Genomic DNA, 19,963 nt, shown 5'->3' with positions numbered 1-19,963 from the left:
AGGAACGCTGAGCACCAAAGAATTGATGCTTTCAAATTGTGGTGCTGGAGAAGACTCTTGAGAGTCCCTTGGACTGTAAGGAGATGAAACCCATCAATCCTAAAGGAAATCAACCCTGAATATTCATTGGAATGATGGATGATGAAGCTGAAGCTCTAATAGCTTGGCCACCTGACGTGAAGAGCCAACTCATTGGAAAACACCCTGATGCTAAGAAAGACTGAAGGCAAGAGGAGAAGAGGGTGGCAGAGGATGAGATGGTTGGATGGCATCACCGACTCAATGGACATAAGTCTGAGCAAACTCCGTGAGATAGTGAAGGACAGGAAGTCTGGCATGCTGCCGTCCATGGGGTTGCAAAGAGTTGGACCTGGCTTAGCGACTGAACAACAACAAAAGCCTCATCAAGAATGTGAGGCATAGCAAAGACTTGAAGGCGGAGAATTAACCAAGAGGGTGTGAGTCTATCGGAAGAGCATTCCAAGCAGAGGAAACAGTTGGTGCAAAACCCTGGGATGGAAGAGAGTCTGGTGTATATGAGCAGCAGCAAGGACACCGCAGGAGAACAGGGGTCTGCTGAGATGCCCTGGCAACCCTGCACATCTCCATGTAGGTGTGCAGGTGAGGCTTGACTCAATTCTACCCAGGTCTTGGGAAACTGTCCCATGATTCCTCCTGGGGCAGGGGTAGGTGAGGCTGGCGAGCAGAGGTCGGAGGCATTTTCATATCCCTATCTCACAGCCCGCCTGTTTCTCTTCCCTCTCCAGACTTTCAGCTGGGCATATGAATGAGTTTCCACCCGTCCTCACCAGGCCCCCCTCCCCGCACCCAACAACACAGCAGCAGTCACGTGTGAAAATCAATGAAACTGCTCGGCTGTACTTTAGAGTTGGCTGCTCATCAGGGGAGCTACCCACTGCTCATGTCCACCCCTCTGGCTGGGTATCATCCTATGGGACTAGGGATGGCAGTAGCTGACATCATGCTGATTTTGCTGTCAGATCTAAATCCATTTGGACTGGTTGCTTCCTTACAGCCAAATCTAGCCCACTTGACCAGCCCGACTGGGGTCAGGGACTCTGGACCAGAAAGCAGCATAAATGGAAGTGGAATAAGGAGATGAGGTCAGAGAGGAGAGGGGACCAGGTCATGTATTCCCCTGTAGGCCACAAGGCAGGACTCTGGCTTTCATGCAGAGAGAAAGTGGGAATCACTGTCCGGTTTTTAGCAGAGGAATGGCATTATTGATTCATGTTGTCAAAGGATGACATTAAAATACATTAATTCTAAAGATGTTGCCTTAAAGATAGTATGTGTGCATGTGTGGGGATGCATGCTGAGTTGCTTCAGCCGCGTTCGACTCTGTGTGACCCTAAGCGACCCCATGGACTGTAACCTGCCAGGCTTCTCTGTCCATGGGGATTCTCCAGGCAAGAATACAACCCATACAAGGGCGTGGGTTGCCATGCCCTCCTCCGGGAGATCTTCCCCACCCAGGGATCGAACTCATGTCTCTTACCTCTCCTGCACTGGCAGCACCGGTATGTGTGCATATCTATATATAAAATGTTAAGTTATCCTTTCAGTTATTAGTACAAGTGGCTGACGTTTCTTTCACGGTTAAGCTTCTCTGAGACTGCCCTCTTGGCCCCGCCACACTTTTTTCCTGGGGGGTGGGGGTGGGGGGCGCCTCTTCCCACACCGTAGGTGTTCGTCTCCCTCCACGAGCATCACCTCTCTTGGACTCCACAAGGGGGCACAGCAAAACGTTCTTCCCGGGAGGCGGTGAGCTCCGAGACTCCAGGACTGCTTCACACCTCCGGACCGGGAAGGCGCTCGGCCGGGAGCGCCGCCAAGGTGGCCTCTGCCTCTGGGAGAGTTGCTGCCTGGGTTTTATGTGTGCGAGCCGAGATTGCGGGACTGCCTCAGCCTCCAAGCCGCAGGCACCTTGTCTTAAGTCTGCTGGCAGCCTCGGGCACCCTACGCTCCTCCCCAACTTACTCTCTGTCCCTCCTACCTGCACTTGTAGGACGTCTGGATCCCCGGGAGGCCGGGGGCACTTTCTCCTCCCCAGACCTCCAGTCACTCCTCCCCTTTAAGGTCCTCACCTCCCTCCCCTCGCTTTCAGCCCCCGCCCCCGCGCCCAGGCTCAACCCCACCCCGCGGCCCGCCCCTCTCCGCCCCTTGGGTCCAGCCCCCCTTCCACCCCCTCCGCCTCCCGCCTCTCCCCGCCGCCTTCCCGCCCCCTCCCCTCCCCGACTGGCTGGGTCCGCTCAGACTCAGCCCCCCGCCCGCCCCGCTCCGGCTCTCGGCGCCTTCGACCGCGGCTCAGCTCTGCGCCTTCGGAGCGGGTTGCTGGGGTCTCCGGGACTGGGCTGTTTTCGCTCGCGCTAGGCCGGCGACGCGGCAGGTTCTGGACGTCCATCAATCCGTCGGTCCAAAGAGACTTTTCAGACCCGTGATCTCGGTATGGGGCGGGCTGTGCTGCTGTTCCTGCCGTGGCTCTTCCTCTCCGCGCTCTGGGCGCGAGGTGAGTGCAAGGGGCCGGGGATTCGCGCCGGGGAGCTCCGAGGAAGGAGCGCACCTATCGGGGCGCACCCGGCTGCTGGCAAGCTTGCAGACCCCTCCCCGCGCCCCAGAGGTGCCAGGTGCTGAGGTGCAGGGCTCCCGCGTACCCACCGTCCTGGCATCCTGGCTGGGTAGTGGGCGCGCGTCCCGGCGGAGCTGGGGAGGAGTGGGCGCCGAGGGCCCACAGTGACCGCGGAGAGGGAAACCGAGCTCGGCCGGTTGCGCTGCAAGTCCTAAAGTTTTCGGCGGAGGGAAATGCGCCAAAAACTTTCCACTGGAAGTGGCTGTGTGATTGGACCCCAGTTGCTGGCGGGAGTTCTGGGAGCCGCAGGCAGACCCCATCTCCACTCTGGGGGACTAGAGACCCGCAGACTGCGGGAGTTGAGGTCGCAGTCCCGGTGCAGCGATGCACCAAGGCCAAAGCGCGATCGGGAGGGACTAGTCGGGCTGCCCCCCCGGGCCTTCAGGGGCTACTTTAGCAGCGACGCCCTGTGAGTGGGTGGGGGGCCAGAAAAAGAGGACGCGCTCTTTTTACCCCCATTATTGCTGAACAGGATCTAACGTGCTTGGTCAGCGTCTAGGCGTATTACCTCTGCGCTGCTGCTGCTAAGTCACTTCAGTCGTGTTCTACTCTGTGAGACCCCATGGCCTGCAGCCTACCAGGCTCCTCCGTCCATGGGATTTTCCAGGCAGGAGTACTGGAGTGGGGTGCCATTGCCTTCTCCGTCTGCACTGCTAGGCATTCCAATGTAAGATACTGGATTGGTAAGTGGAGGCACAGGAAGGCAGGTTTCATGGTTCCATTCTGTATCCGCAGTTTGTTTGGAGGGTCGCTGATTAACGAACGGGTTAGAAGTTTAACCTCTGAAGTATTTCTTAAGGAAGCTGGAAGAAACTTAACCAGGCTTTATGCTGAAGGCAATGGCACCCCACTCCAGTACTCTTGCCTGGAAAATCCCATGGACAGAGCTCCTGGAAGGCTGCAGTCCATGGGGTCGCAGAGGGTCGGACACGACTGAGCGACTTCATTTTCACTTTTCACTTTTCATGCATTGGAGAAGGAAATGGCAACCCACTCCAGTGTTCTTGCCTGGAGAATTCCAGGGACGGGGGAACCTGGTGGGCTGCCATCTATGGGGTCACACAGAGTCGGACATGACTGAAGCGACTTAGCAGCAGCAGCAGCATGCTGAATAAACACACATCAAGCATTTTTCCTTAGCTTAAAGGTTTAGCTTTTATATAAACCTATTGTGGTCAAAGGTGTTTTTGAAGAGTACCTGAAAACTTTAATTATACTTAAGCAGTTTACTTCAGAATTTTTCCTGTGAGAATTTCATTGGAAAGCTCAGTTGCTTAAATCAGAAATTCTTAAGCAGCTGCACCCTCTTTTTACACATTAAATTACACATACAATTTATAATTTGAAGCAATGTAGCAATTTGAAGCAAACATCCAAAGAGTAAACCAAGCAAAGAATGAAAACAATTCTATTCTTTACCCCAACCACCCCCCCCAAACCCTCAGAAATTCCTCAGCATTTCTGCTAGATCCGTTTTTCATAATCTGTTATATTTTGCTACCAGGGAAGGCTGGCCATAAATAGTCTTGGATGTAGTGAATGTGGTGAAAATTATGGGAAAAGTAACAGAAGCAGTAGTTTTGGGGAAGATGTTTTTTAAATGGAGTGTTTTTCTTTTTCTACGTTTTTTAAAGCATTAATAATAATAATAAACCCTCTGTAGCTGATAATTACTTTAAGCAGATAATCTTAAAAGTCTGTTAAAATCCACCCAACTGGAAGAATGAAAAGTTTCTGCAATTTTTCTTCTCCTACCTTTTGTTTTTTAATCTTGAATTTACCTGTGAGATGTTTGACAGTGTTTCATTTTGTGAAAAGTTCAAAGAATGGGATTCTCACTGGCTGAATGAGAGCGGATCTGTTGGCTCAGATGGTAAAGAATTTGCCCACAGTGTGGGAGAGCTAGGTTCCATCCCCTGGGTCAGGAAGATCCCCTGGAGAAGGGAATGGCTATCCACTCCAGTATTCTTGCCTGAAGAGTTCCATGGACAGAGGAGCATGGCGGGCTGCCGTCCATGTGGCTGCAAAGAGTCAGACATGATTGAGTAACTACACTTTCTCACACTCAAGGGTGCTGAAAATGGAAATTGGATTCCTTGTCTAGTTTTAGGATTTTCATATTGCATGTTGTGGCTCTAAGTGGTTTACTCACCAGACAGCAGAGCCAGGAGAGACAGATTATGAATGTGTGCATAGATTCTACACTGTAGGGGAATGGATAATTACAATTTGCACATCACTTTAACCCTGAAATCTTCCCTTCTCCTTACCCCCACCCCGTACCCACAAACACCCTCCCACAAAGATAAACACACAGAACTGAAACTGCTGAACCAGGGGCATTTCTGGGCTCTCCAGTCCTTTCTGTTCCGTCTCTGATGGGGGTGCCAATGAGCAACAAATCAGCAAAGGGTAGCTCTAGAGGCCCAGGAGAAGCTGGAGGATGAAAATACAGAAGTGGATCTTGCTATGATTTATGGTGGTATTTGCAGGGCAGCAATGGAGACAGAGACACAGAGAACAGACTTGTGGCCCAGGGCTGGGGGGAGGACCGAGAGGATGAGATGAATGGAGAGAGGAGCATGGAGGCACACACACTACCACATGTAAAACAGAGAGCCAGTGGGAATTTGCTCTATGACTCAGGGAGCTCAAACTGGGGCTCTGTGACAACCTAGAGGGTTGTGATGGGGTGGGAGGGAGGGAGGTTCAAGAGGGAGCGGAGACATGTATACCAGTGGCTAATTCATGTTGATGTATGGCAAAAATCAAACCAATATTGTAAAGCAACTATCCTTCAATTTAAAATAAGTTTTAAAAAATGCAGAAGTGGATAAAAGTGAAGGCATTACAAGGACCTAACCAGTGATGAGGCTATGCTTGCCCTTAATGAAACCCTTAGAACTAATTGGGCTTTTTTTCTTTTATCTCACTTGTTTTTTTTCCATTACTTATTTGGCTTCATCAAGTCTTAGTTGTGGCATTCGGGATCTTTGTTGCATCACGCAGGATCTTTCGTTGCAGCATATGGACTCTCTAGTTGGGGTCCAGGCTTAGTTTCTGGGAGGCCTGTGGGATCTTAGTTAACCGACCAGGGACCAAACCCAAGTCCCCTGCACTGCAAGGTGGATATCACTGGACCAGCAGGGAAGTCCTTCAGTTCAGTTCAGTTCAGTCACTCAGTCGTGTCCGACTCTTTGCAACCCCAGGAATCGCAGCACACCAGCCCTCCCTGTCCATCACCAACTCCCGGAGTTCACCCAGACTCATGTTCATCGAGTCAGTGATGCCATCCAGCCATCTCATCCTCTGTCGTCCCCTTCTCCTCCTGCCCCCAATCCCTCCCAGCATCACAGTCTTTTCCAATGAGTCAACTTTTCGCATAAGGTGGCCAAAGTACTGGAGTTTCAGCTTTAGCATCATTCCTTCCAAAGAAATCCTAGGGCTGATCTCTTTCAGAATGGACTGGTTGGATCTCCTTGCTGTCCAAGGGACTCTCAAGAGTCTTCTACAACACCACAGTTCAAAAGCATCAGTTCTAAGGCACTCAGTGCAAAGATGGGCTCGATAAAGGACAGAAATGGTATGGACCTAACAGAAGCAGAAGATATAAGAAGAGGTGGCAAGAATACACAGAAGAACTGTACAAAAAAGATCTTCACGACCCAGATAATCACGATGCTGTGATCACTGACCTAGAGCCAGACATCGTGGAACATGAAGTCAAGTGGGCTTTAGAAAACATCACTACGAACAAAGCTAGTGGAGGTGATGGAATTCCAGTTGAACTATTTCAAATCCTGAAAGATGATGCTGTGAAAGTGCTGCACTCAATATGCCAGCAAATTTGGAAGACTCAGCAGTGGCCATAGGACTGGAAAAGGTCAGTTTTCATTCCAATCCCAAAGAAAGGCAATGCCAAAGAATGCTCAAACTACTGCACAATTGCACTCATCTCACATGCTAGTAAAGTAATGCTCAAAAGTCTCCAAGCCAGGCTTCAGCAATATGTGAACCGTGAACTTCCTGATGTTCAAGCTGGTTTTAGAAAAGGCAGAGGAACCAGAGATCAAATTGCCAACATGCGCTGGATCATGGAAAAAGCAAGAGAGTTCCAGAAAAACATCTATTTCTGCTTTATTGACTATGCCAAAGCCTTTGACTGTGTGGATCACAATAAACTGTGGAAAATTCTGAAAGAGATGGGAATACCAGACCACCTGATCTGCCTCTTGAGAAATCTGTATGCAGGTCAGGAAGCAACCGTTAGAGCTGGACATGGAACAACAGACTGATTCCAAATAGGAAAAGGAGTACATCAAGGCTGTATATTGTCACCGTTTATTTAACTTCTATGCAGAGTACATCATGAGAAACTCTGGACTGGAAGAAACACAAGCTGGAATCAAGATTGCTGGGAGAAATATCAATAACCTCAGATATTCAGATGACACCACCCTTATGGCAGAAAGTGAAGAGGAACTCAAAAGCCTCTTGATGAAAGTGAAAGTGGAGAGTGAAAAAGTTGGCTTAAAGCTCAACATTCAGAAAACGAAGATCATGGCATCTGGTCCCATCACTTCATGGGAAATAGATGGGGAAACAGTGGAAACAGTGTCAGACTTTATTTTTCTGGGCTCCAAAATCACTGCAGATGGTGACTGCAGCCATGAAATTAAAAGACGCTTACTCCTTGGAAGGAAAGTTATGTCCAACCTAGATAGCATATTCAAAAGCAGGGATATTACTTTGCCAACAAAGGTCCGTCTAGTCAAGGGAAGTCCTTAATTGGGCTTTAAAACTCTTCAGTGTTACGGTTTCTCTCCCAAACTGAAGCTGTCACCGTATTTCAATATACTGTAAACATTATCCCAGAAAGAACTTTAAGCTATCTAGTTGCCCATGGGCTTTGTATCAACGGACTCAAATGCTTTGGGAAAGGAAGCAGGTCACATTTCAAAACTAAATAACTTTTCAAAAGTTATTCTGATCTGCTTCCTTAGAGTGATGCTTCTGTGTGTGCATGTGTGTGTGCTCAGTCGCTCAGTCGTGTCTGACTCTTTGCAACCGCATGGACTGAAGCTCGTCAGGCTCCTCTGTCCATGGAATTTTCCAGGCAAGAATACTGGAGTGGGTTGCCATTTCGTTCTCCAGGGGATCTTTGACACAGGGATTGAACCTGCATTTCTTACTCTGGGAGGTGGATTCTTTACCACTGAGCTACCAGGGAAGCCAATGTGATGAATAGAACACTATTATTTTTCAAAATGATAACTATTGTTTCAATCTTATTTTTAAAAATAACTTCCAAGTAATCCTAGGAGCAGGGTCAGTGGGTTGCCAGTCAGAGTTGGTTATAAACAGTGCCAGTGAATTGATAACACACCACCAGGTAGAGAGGCTGAGCCTTGCTTTAAATGCATTCCCCCACCTGGAAATGAGCGCATGCCAACCCGCCACTTTCTGCATAGTGGCCAGAATGAGACTTGAGGTTGATTTGGACTGGGTGGCCTCCCTTTCGGCACCAAGGTTGGCAAGGGCTGGGGTCCTACCTCTCCTCTTTGACTCATTTTCAATTTCAGTTCTTGCCACTCCAGCCACAAAGATCTTTTTGCCTCTTTTTTTGTGGAAGTTCCCTCTGGCTAAATCTTTTACCCAAGAAAACGCTAGCTCAGTTGCTCTCCTGAAGAGGCCTTCACTCACTGCCACCTCTGCCATACTTACACACACACTCTATTAAATAACTCTACCGCTGTCTGATGGGTTCATCTCTGTTTTCCAAGAAGGGTGCTCATTTCAGGTGCTTAGTATCTGCTGTTGTTTAGTCGCTAAGTCATATCCTACTCTTTTTTGACCCCATGGATTATAGCACTCCAGGCTCCTCTGTCCATGGGATTTCCTGGCAAGAATACTGAAGTGGATTGCCATTTCCTTCTCTAGGGGATCTCCATGACCCAGGGATCGAACCCTCGTCTCCTGTGTGGGCAGGTGGATTTTTAACTACTGAGCCACTAGGCAAGTATCTGCACTGGGAACTATTTGATCAGTATCTGCAAAGATCAAGGCCTCTGTGGGTCTCGCTGTGTCTTCCTCCCGCTTCTTTCTCCCTTCTGGCTTTTCCAGAAACAATTGCCGCAGCTCCCGGGCCCTTGTGCTTGGGGCTTGGTTGCTAGAAAACAATTTTTCCTTTCACTGTTATGCCAAAATGATTTCATTACTAGAAAGGTTACGGTAGATTTGTGGACTGTATTAAGGCCAATAGAGCAAAATTAACATTTTTTATAGTCTCTTGACTTAAAATTAAAAGCCAATTTTTCATGTTAAAAATACAGTTTAACAGCTCCTTGTCCAGAGCAGATTGCCTAATTCCCAGGTCATTGTGGCCCTGAGTGTCTTGACTTTGGCGTGTTGTTACTACTTTAATCTTAACTCGAAACACAGGGCTCAGAGTGGGGGTGGGGGTGGGGGAAATGCATCTCAGCAGGGAGTTAATTATTATAAAACGTGAAAAAAAAGCGGGTTATTATTAAACCTGTGTGCTTCAAGGGATTGGAATGAAAATGTTAACAGGGACTGAGTGACCAAATGGGCTGGGCTTCCTGTCCTGCCTGGCTGGCCTCTGGGGAGCCCTGGGTGCAGTGACTAACTCTCAGGACCTCAGTTCCCTCACGGGTCTACTGGAACTCTTGTTATTTGTGGAACCGTCAGAAGGATAAAGGAGCCAATGTCATGTGGTAAAAGCTCTCAAACTATTAGCCATTGTTACCCATGCTCCCTCCCTTCTGAACTCAAATTTTGTGGTAATTGTTTTTCTTAAACAAAAGGTACTGGGGGGAAAGTTTCCCCTTTTCTCACTGAAATGTGTCCTAAATTGAAACCTGAAATAGAGGTCAGATCTGTGGGCGCCAGCCCCCGCCCACTCATCATGGCTCTTTGGTGGAGGGCTGTGGGGGGTCCATTCTGGAGCGCAGAATTCCTTGTTCTGTAGGACTGTTGCTGCTATGTTGCTGCAGTCGTGTCCGACTCTATGCGACCCCATAGACGGCAGCCCACCAGGCTCCCCCGTCCCTGGGACTGTTTCCTGGTATTTCTGCGAACAGAACCCACACTTGTTACCTCAGACAAGGCAGGACCTGTCCTGACTGCTCCCCTTCCTGCCCCCCCATGACCCTCACTCCTTGAATTCAGGCTTAACTTGGTCCAGGAATAGCTTCCCGTCATGTGCCTCTCAGGAAGGTATAAAAATGAAGTCCAGTTCCTGCTCGGTGTTTCCCACACCACTCTACTCTAAAGTGGGTGTGGTTTTGTTTTGGTTACTTTTTTTTTTTTTGGTTGTTTGAGTGTAAACATCCAGATAATTCCTTTCCTTTTTTCCAGCTAAAACTAGGTTTGCCAAATGCAGGCTTCCGGTTGCAGCGGCTACAAAATGAAGCTCTGTTTCTTGGGCGGTGCTCTTTGCCTGTGTCTGGGTGGGTGCGTGCAGGTGGTCTTGTGGCAGATGGGCCGGGTAAGGAGCCCCAGGTGTGCTCCTGGTTTCCAGGTGCGTCCTGCCTAGTAGCAGGTGTGAGCAAGCCCCCCAGGGACCCCAGGAAAGGCCCAGACTCCTCTGCCTCCCACACTCTGGGCATTTGCTAACCCCTGACCCAGAGGGAACTTGTTCTCTATCTTGTTCCTGGTTCCAGCCTTGCTGCCTCCAGCTAAAATGCTAAAATGCTACCAGGCAGGAAGATCCTGCAGCCTGTTTTGGAGAGCAAGAATACTCAGGGTACCTACCAGCCAGCACTTTCCCCCTCCTGGGTCTTAGTTTTCTTTGAAGTGAGGCTGTTGAATTGTATGGAAGATATTTTTTTTTTTTATGGACCATTAAAAAAATAATTGTATTCATTTATTTTTGACTGTGTTGGGTCTTCCTTCATTGCTGCTCGGGCTTTTTCTCTAATTGCTGTGTGGGTGCGCATGCTAAATCACTTCAGTCCTGTCTGACTCTGTGCGCCAGCCAGATCCCTCTGTGTATGGGATTCTCCAGGCAAGAATACTGGAGTGGGTTGCTATGCCCGCCTCCAGGGGATCCCTCCGACCAAGGGATCAAACTCTAATCTTTTACATCTCCTACACTGAGAGGTGGCAAGTGGGGGCTACTCTCTAGTTTTGGTGCGTGGGCTGCTCGTGGCGATGGCTTCTCTTGTTGCAGAGCATGAGCTCTAGGGTGCATGGGCTTCAGTAATTATGGCTCCGGGGCTCTAGAGCTCAGGCTAAATAGTTCTGGTGCACGGCTTTAGTTGCTTCTCTGCGTGTGGGATCCTCCTGGATCAGGGATGGAACCCGTGTCACTTGCATTGGCAGACGAATTGCTTACCGCTGAGCCACCAGGGCAGCGCAGGGTGTGGACGATTTTTAAAGCCTTACATTTGTTACAGCGTTGTTTCTGTTTTCTGTTGTGGCCTGTTGGCCCGTGGGATCTTAGTTCCCTCGCCAGGGAGCAGACGCGCACCCCCTGTGTTGGAAGGCAAAGTCTTAACCCCCGGATGAGCAGGGAAGTTCCAAGGAAGATTCTTAACCACAGCGAAGGCCCAGGTCTTCCCTGGGTTCATGAGGCCTGGAAGCTTGGCCCCACCAGCTGCTGGGCAGCTTGCCCTCTTGGTTGCCATTTCCACTCTGTCTGAGCCTCTGTCAGCCAGCAGGATTCAGCGGGGGTGGCCTGGCTGCCACATCAGGTCACCTCCTTAGCTCCCAGTGTTTTAAAGTGAAGTAAGGATGTGGTTGCTGTTATTTAGTTGTTAAGTCTTGTCCAGCTCTACTTGTGACCCCATGGACCATAGCCCTCCAGGGTCCTCTGTCCACGGGATTTTCTAGGCAAGAATGCTGGAGTGCATTGCTGTTTCCTTGTCCAAGGGATCTTCCCCACCCAAGAATCGAATCCAAGTCAAGGAAGAATAGTTATGTCTTAAAGAGTTTGTTGAAGATTCTGCACTCCATTTTAAAACATTTTATTTCATCCTTTTGTCCCCGCCCCAGTATTCTTGGGCTTCCCTTGTGGCTCAGCTGGTAAAGAATCCACCTGCAATGCAGGAGACCTGGGTTCTATCCCTGAGTTGGGAAGATCCCCTGGAGAAGGGAAAGGCTACCCACTCCAGTATTCTGGCCTGGAGAATTCCACGGACTGTATAGTCCATGGGGTCACAAAGAGTCGGACACGACTGAGTGACTTTCACTACACTCACTTGTCCATTTCATCCACCGTTAGTTCATCTTTTACTTAATGGTAAAATGGATTTTCCATGAGTCTTGAGGGAAGACTGGGTGGGGTGGGGGAAGGAGCAGGGCAGAGGGGAGAGGGAGAAAAAAAGAGAGGAGACATGTTGACTTTATGTTTGGACTGAGATCATACAAACACGATAAGTTTTATACCAAAAGCTAAGCATGTTGGAGTGACTTGGGCTTAGAGAAAAACCATTGCATTTCATAATCACAATGCATAGGTGTTTGTGGCAGCAGATTTTATGCTTGTATGTTTCTCCCTGTCCTCAGACATTAATGGGGTCTTCTGGATTTTTCCCAGTCAGGCCCTTCATAGGTGTTGACTAGCTTCTGGGGAGTCAAGCAAGGCCCCGGGCAATATCTGATCATCACTGGGTTAGAGCTCTGCCCCCGCTCACTCTGGGATGGGGCCCATCCTCAGGATTTAGGTCTCAGGCTGGAACTTGAGGATCAGGCCAACATTGTCTGACAGGTCCCTTTTCTTTATAACCTGTTTTGGGTGCGGGGATTGGGGGTGGGCGGTGACGGCTCTAGTTATGTCAGCATTCAGGGCTGGTGGACGTCTTAGAATTTGCCTTAGCTCTGGTCCTTCCTCTCCTTGGACACACAAAGGAAAGCCTTGTTTATTTTGGAGAAGGGATTGTTTTGCTACTGTAAGCCGCAGGGCTTTCAAAGCTGCTCATAGAAGACCGACCTCACTATCGTTTTCGAAAATGATCTTTTCTACAAGTAAGAACAGGCTGTCTTCGTGGAGAATATTAGAGCATAAACTCCCTGAAAGTACTTTTCTGTCCCGGTGCTGCTTAGTGAATGCGCAGTGAGGTGATGAATATTCATGGCCTCCCAAGGGTGGCCTGTTTTCCACTCGGCACAGTTCAGGGCAGGCTGCCTCCACACAGGAAGTGAAAGCACCCTTTGAGCCTCTTTTTTCTTTTTTTTTTAAATTTGGGCACATGATTTGAAGATTTGTTGATGAAAACAATGTTCTTTGAAAGTTTGAGGACAAAGCAAAAAGGAAGCTCTTAGACTTTAGCAGGAAATCTACAGCATTAGGTTAAAAAAAAAACACACATACTTTGAGAGTCTGAAGATGTAAGTCCTCAGCCCGGTTGCGATGTGCAGGGAGAGTCATGTTGTGGAAACTGCATGTTTCTGTTGATCAAATAGGGGGCAGATAGGTGATTCTGGGATCTCTTCTGGGCAGGACACAGATTGCATCTGAAAGAGAGATGTGGGCTGGGACAGTTTCTATCCTCGAGAGTCAAACACAGGGCCTGCGTGAGTGTGGCCCCCCAACCCACCCACCCCAGCCCTCTGCCTGACTCTGTCTATAAGTGTCCTCAGGCATCAATCAGCCTAGAAATGGGGCCTGAGGCAGTGTAGGGTGTCCCTTAAAAATGAGTCGTGGGACTTCCCTGGCAGTCCAATGGTTAAGACTCTGTGCTTCCACTGCAAGGGACACCGGTTTGATCCCTGGTCAGGCAACTAAAGATCCTGCATGCCTTGCAGCGTGGCCAAAACCTAACTAGCTAAATAAAGTAGTAATAAAGTCTTCACAATTCCCTGGTGCTCCAGTGGTTAGGACTCAGCACTTTCACTGCCATGGGCCTGGGTCAGAAAATAAATGAAGTCTGAAAAAAAAAAAAAAGTCTTGCCTGTATGGCTTCTTTTCCGTGGACAGCTACCATTCCCTGCTGCCCTTGCTGACTGTGGCCCCATGAACTACCCTCCTGTCCCCACCCCCTGCCCCCAGCTCTATCTGGGGCAATAAAAGAGTCTAGAAACACAGAGGTGTATTTCTGAGGATCCTGGACGTGCTCAAAATCCTTCAAGTACTAGGCTAGGCTTCAGCAGTACTTGAATTGAGAACTTCCAGACGTACAACCTGGGTTTAGAAAAGGCAGAGATCAAATTGCCAACATTCGTTGGATCATAGAGAAAGCAAGGGAATTCCAGAAAAACATCTGTTTCTGTTTCATTAATTACTTGAAAGCCTTTGATTATGTGGATCACATAAAGCTGGAACATTCTTAAAGAGGTGGGATTACCAGACCACCTTACCTGCCTGCTGAAAAACCTGTATGGAGATCAAGAAGCAACAGTTAGAACTGGACATGGAACAATGTACTGCTTCAAAATTGGGAAAGAAGCACATCAAGGCTGTATATTGTCACCCTGCTTATGTAACTTGTACGCACAGTACATCATGCGAAATGCTGGGCTAATGACACACAAGCTGGAATCAAGATTTCCGCGAGAAAAACCAACAACCTCAGATATGCATATGACACCACTCTAATAGCAGAAAGCGAAGAGGAACTAAAGAGCCTCTTGATGAGGGTGAAAGAGGAGAGTGAAAAAGCTGGCTTAAAACTCAACATTCAAAAAACAAAGATCATGGCATCTGGTCCCATCACTTCATGGCAAATGGAAGGAGAAAAAGTGGAAGCGGTGACATATTTTCTCTTCTTGGGCTCTAAAATCAATGTACATGGTGACTGCAGCCATTAAATTATTAGACCCTTGCTTCTTGGAAAGAAAACTATGGCAAACCGAGACAGCATATAAAAAAGCAAAGGCATCACTTTTACTGACAAAGATCCATATAGTCAAAGCTATGGTCTTTCCAGTAATCATGTATGGATGTGAGAGTTGAACCATAAAGAAGGCTGAGTGCTGAAGAATTGATGCTTTCAAATTGTTGGCCTGGAGAAGACTCTTGAGAGTCCTTGGACAGCAAGCAGATTAAACCAGTCAATCCTAAAGGAAATCAACCCTGAATAATCATTGGAAGGACTGATGCTGAAGCTGAGGCGCCAATATTTTGGCCACCTGATGCAAACAGCAGGCTCATTGGAAAAGACCCTGATGCTGGGAAAGACTGAAGGCAAAAGGAAGAGGCTGAGATGGTTGAATGGCCTCAACAGTTCAATGGATATGAACTTGGGCAAACTCCAGAAGATAGTGAGGGACAGGGAGGCTGGCCGTGCTGCAGTCCATGGGGTCGCAAAGAGTCGGACATGACTTAAAGATGGAACAACAACAGCGTGTGGAATTGATGTTAATTCTTCTTTAAGCATTTGGTGTAATTCTCCAGTGAAGTTGTTTGGGCCTGGAAATTTGTTTTGTGGGTGTTCTTTAAATTATAAATTCAATTTCCTTACCTGGCGCTGTTCAAATCATCTATTTCATATTGAGCGAGTTGTGGTTCAGTTCAGTTCAGTTGCTCAGTCGTGTCCAAATCTTTGTGACCCCAGGGACTGCAGCATACCAGGCCTCCCTGTCCATCACCAACTCCTGGAGTTTACTCAAACTCATGACCATTGAGTCAGTGATGCCATCCAACCATCTCATCCTCTGTCGTCCCCTTTTCCTCCTGCCTTCAATCAGAGTCTTTGCCACTGAATCAGTTCTTCTCATCATGTGGCCAAAGTATTGGAGTTTCAGCCTCAGCATCAGTCCTTCCAATGGACACCCAGGACTGGTCTCCTTTAGGATGAACTGGTTGGATCTCCTTGCAGTCCAAGGGACTTGTGAGTTGTGGTAGTTTGTGTTTTTTGAGGAATTGGTCCATTTCCTCTATGTTGTCGAATTTGTATGTAGAGTTGTTCATAGTATTTAGTTATCATTATTATGATTTTTATGGTTTTTTGACAGGAAAGTAGGATTTATTGGTGGGCATGAGTAAGGAGGGGACAGTGCCAAGGCTCTCATGAGTGCAGAGCCTGCCATTTGTCCCGGGGCCACGATTAGGATGTATTTAACCACACAGCTATCTGGGATGAGCTGCTTTTCTGTCACTGTGTCTTCAAATTCATCTATAGTAAACTTGGTCAATCCCCACATCTCAGAGATGTGGATCTTCTGGCAGCCTGGGAAACTGAACTTGGCCCTGTGAAGGGCCATAATCACATGCTGTTTATTCTGCAGCTTGTTGTGGGTGGACCTTACGACTTGGCCAACATGGACTCTGGCTACTGTGCCCTGGGGCTTTCCAGAGGCACTGCATATACTTGTCTGGAGCCTAGACTGGGGACAGAATACTAGACATGAATGTCCACTGGAAAGGGCTGTCTGCAGGGTCCCTTCAGTTCAGTTCAGTTCAGTCCCTCAGTCGTGTCTTTTTGCGACCCCATGAATCGCAGCACACCAGGCCTCCCTGTCCATCACAAACTCCCGGAGTTCACCCAGACTCACGTTCATTGAGTCAGTGATGCCATCCAGCCATCTCATCCTCTGTCGTCCCCTTCTCCTCCTGCCCCCAATCCCTCCCAGCATCAGAGTCTTTTCCAATGAGTCAACTCTTCACATGAGGTGGCCAAAGTACTGGAGTTTCAGCTTTAGCATCATTCCTTCCAAAGAAATCCCAGGGCTGATCTCCTTCAGAATGGACTGGTTGGATCTCCTTGCAGTCCAAGGGACTCTCAAGAGTCTTCTCCAACACCACAGTTCAAAAGCATCGATTCTTCGGCGCTCAGCCTTCTTCACTCTCCAACTCTCACATCCATACATGACCATAGGAAAAACCATAGCCTTGACTAGACGGACCTTCGTTGGCAAAGTAATGTCTCTGCTTTTTAATATGCTATCTAGGTTGGTCATAACTTTCCTTCCAAGGACCAAGCGTCTTTTAATTTCCTGGCTGCAGTCACCATCTGCAGTGATTTGGGAGCCCAAAAAAATAAAGTCTGACACTGTTTCCACTGTTCCCTCATCTATTTCCCCTGAAGTGATGGGACCGGATGCCATGATCTTCGTTTTCTGAATGTTGAGCTTTAAGCCAACTTTTTCACTCTCCACTTTCACTTTCATCAAGAGGCTTTTGAGTTCCTCTTCACTTTCTGCCATAAGGGTGGTATCATCTGCATATCTGAGGTTATTGATATTTCTCCCGGCAATCTTGATTCCAGCTTGTGCTTCTTCCAGCCCAGTGTTTCTCATGATGTACTCTGCATAGAAGTTAAATAAGCAGGGTGACAATATACAGCCTTGACGTACTCCTTTTCCTATTTGGAACCAGTCTGTTGTCCCATGTCCAGGTCCAACTGTTGCTTCCTGACCTGCATACAGATTTCTCAAGAGGCAGATCAGGTGGTCTGGTATTCCCATCTCTTTCAGAATTTTCCACAGTTTATTGTGATCCACACAGTCAAAGGCTTTGGCATAGTCAATAAAGCAGAAATAAATGTTTTTCTGGAACTCTCTGGCTTTTTCCATGATCCAGGGGATGTTGGCAATTGGATCTCTGGTTCCTCTGCCTTTCCTAAAACCAGCTTGAACATCAGGAAGTTCACGGTTCACATATTGCTGAAGCTTGGCTTGGAGACTTTTGAGCATTACTTTGCTAGCATGTGAGATGAGTGCAGTTGTGCGGTAGTTTGAGCATTCTTTGGCTTTGCCTTTCTTTGGGATTGGGATGAAAACTGCCTTAGAGCAACCCATACAGGCAGCAGGCTGCAAAAAGTACGGAGGAGGCTGCTGTCTGCAGTATTGCACGCTAGAGTCCCACGGGGAAGGAGCACAGTGGGCTTAGTTCGTAGCAAACATGGTATTTCCTTATTATACTTTTGGCGTCTTCAGAGTCTGTAGTTATATTCCCTGTTTCATTCCTGATATTAGTAATTTGTGTCTTTCTTTTCTTTGTCAGTCTTGCTAAAAACTTATCAATTTTATTGATTTTTTTTTCAAACAACTAGCTCTTTGTTTCATTGATTTACCCTATAACTTTTCTTTTTTCAATTTATTTCCTATATTTATTTTCTTCCTTCTTTTTGTTTTGGGTTTGCCTTGCTCTTCTTTTTCTATCTTACGAGCACAGACTACTAAATAAAAATTCCTCTCAAAACTGTGTTAACTATGTCCTACATATTTTGATATATTGTAACCTCATTTTTACTCTGTTCAATGTATTTTTAAAAAATTTCCCTTGAGACTCTCCCTTTGCTCCATAGATTATTTAGCTGTTAGTTTGCAAGTATTTGGAAAATTTCTAGTTAGCTTCTGTTATTAATTTATGTTTATTTCCATTGTAATCTGGGAATACAAACTGTACCACTTTAGTTCTTTTAAATTTGTTGAGATTCGCTTTATGGCTCACGATGTGGTGTATCTTAGTTTATATACCATCATCATTTGGAAAGGATGCATGTTCTATGGCTGTTTGGTGGAATGTTCTATAAATGTACTCTAGATTCTTTTCATTGGCAGTCTTATCAAGTTCTTCCATATCCGTGTTTATTTTATGCCCAGTTCTTTTTTCAGTTGTTGAAAGAGAGATGCTGAAGTCTTTCCTATAATTGTTGATTTCTTTATGTCTCCTTTCAGGTCTTCTGGGTTTTGCTTCGCATGTTTTGCAGCTCTTTGCTTTGGCTCATACTCATTTAAAACTGCTATGTCTTCTTGGTAGACGGACTTTTATCGTTACACAATAGGTCTTACTGGTAATTTTCCTTGTTTTGAAATCTACTTTATCTGATGTTAATGTAGGCATCCTGCTTTTCTTTTCGTTGTGGTTGTATGATTTTTTTTTTCTATCTTTTGTATTCAACTTGCCGGTATCATGTTATTTGGAGTGAATTTTTTTATAAATGGCAGATAGTTGGGTCATGTTTCTTTAATCTACTCTGCCAATCTTTGTATTTTAATAGATGTATTTAGATCATTTATATTTAATGTAATTAGTGGTCTATTAGGTGTTGATGTTTTACCAGTTCAAGTGAATTTCCTTTTAAGTCCCTTTCAGTTCAGTTCAGTCACTCAGTCGTGTCCGACTCTTTGCGTCCCCATGAACCACAGCATGCCAGGCCTCCCTGTCTATCACCAACTCCCGGAGTTCACTCAAACCCATGTCCATTGAGTTGGTGATACCATCCAACCATCTCATCCTCTGTCATCCCCTTCTCCTCCTGCCCTCAATCTTTCCCAGCATCAGGGTTTTTTCCAATGAGTCAGTTTTCGCATCAGGTGGCCAAAGTACTGGAGTTTCAGCTTCAACATCAGTTCTTCCAATGAACAGCCAGGACTGATTTCCTTTATGATGGACTGGTTGGATCTCCTTGCAGTCCAAGGGACTCTCAAGAGTCTTCTCCAACACCATAGTTCTAAAGCATCAATTCTTTGGCGCTCAGCTTTCTTTATAGTCCAACTCTCACATCCATACATGACCACTGGAAAACCATAGCCTTGACTATATGGACCTTTGTTTACAAAGTAATGTCTCTACTTTTTAATATGCTGTCTAGGTTGGTCATAACTTTCCTTCCAAGGAGTAAGCATCTTTTAATATCATGGCTGCAGTCACCATCTGCAGTGATTTTGGAGCCCAGAAAAATAAAGTCAGCCACTATTTGTTTCCCCATCTATTTCCCATGAAGTGATGGGACCGGATGCCATGATCTTAGTTTTCTGAATGTTGAGCTTTAAGCCAACTTTTTCACTCTCCTCTTTCACTTTAATCAAGAGGCTCTTTAGTTCTTTACTTTCTGCCATAAGGGTGGTGCCATCTGCATATCTGAAGTTATTGATTAAGTCCCTTTTAGCTCCCCCATTTAAGCATAATTATCTTAAATATTTCTTTATCATATATAAAATCACATCAGACAGTGTTGCAGTTTTCCTCCAACCATCAGACATAGTTTAGAAAAATTAAAGAGAAGAAATTCTATTGTATTGATCAATATTTTTGTTTTCTGTGTTTTTTCCTTCCTCCTAATGATTCAGGCTTTATTTTTTTTATTGTTTCTGTTCTATTTGCAGAATTTCCTTTAGCTATTCTTTTAGAGTAGGTCTGCTGATGACAAATTCTCTTAGTATGAAAATATTTTGGTTTTCCTTTCATTCCAGAAGAATTCTGAGGTGACATCCCTTCTTTCTTATCACTTAGGAAAATGTGCCACTTCCTTCTAGAAATTCACTGTCATTTGAATTGGTTTCCCCTGTAAGTATGGTATCATCTCTCTTAGTGCTTTAAAAACTCTTTTTATTTTGTCTTTAGGATTCAGAAGTTTGACTATAATGTGTCTTGGTGTGGATATTTTTGAGCTTATCTTATTTTGG

General features: G+C 46.6%; 1 protein-coding gene and 1 non-coding gene across 3 annotated transcripts in view; one reads left to right on the top strand and one right to left on the bottom strand.

Annotated features, from left to right (window-relative positions):
• Positions 1-2,285: 2,285 nt before the first annotated feature.
• Positions 2,286-19,963, top strand: part of MERTK (MER proto-oncogene, tyrosine kinase) — a 130,597-nt gene continuing 112,919 nt past the window's right edge. Inside the window, exon 1 of one of the 2 annotated variants that reach the window (XM_055539290.1) lies at positions 2,286-2,530. In XM_055539290.1, coding sequence (XP_055395265.1) covers positions 2,470-2,530 — 61 coding nt within the window. In that variant the 5' untranslated portion in view covers positions 2,286-2,469. Of the gene's footprint in view, positions 2,531-9,202; positions 9,385-19,963 lie in introns of those variants that run through there. The other variant, XM_055539292.1, reaches the window with a different exon arrangement.
• LOC129623913 (small nucleolar RNA SNORA70) lies at positions 17,323-17,451 on the bottom strand. The gene has a single exon (XR_008700663.1). It is a non-coding gene; the product is annotated as a small nucleolar RNA SNORA70 (small nucleolar RNA).

This window comes from Bubalus kerabau, chromosome 11 (genome assembly GCF_029407905.1).
Source record: "Bubalus kerabau isolate K-KA32 ecotype Philippines breed swamp buffalo chromosome 11, PCC_UOA_SB_1v2, whole genome shotgun sequence".
Classification (NCBI taxonomy): domain Eukaryota; kingdom Metazoa; phylum Chordata; class Mammalia; order Artiodactyla; family Bovidae; genus Bubalus; species Bubalus kerabau.
The sequence above is the reverse complement of the archived record's forward strand: the minus strand, read 5'-3'. Positions and strand labels throughout refer to the sequence as shown.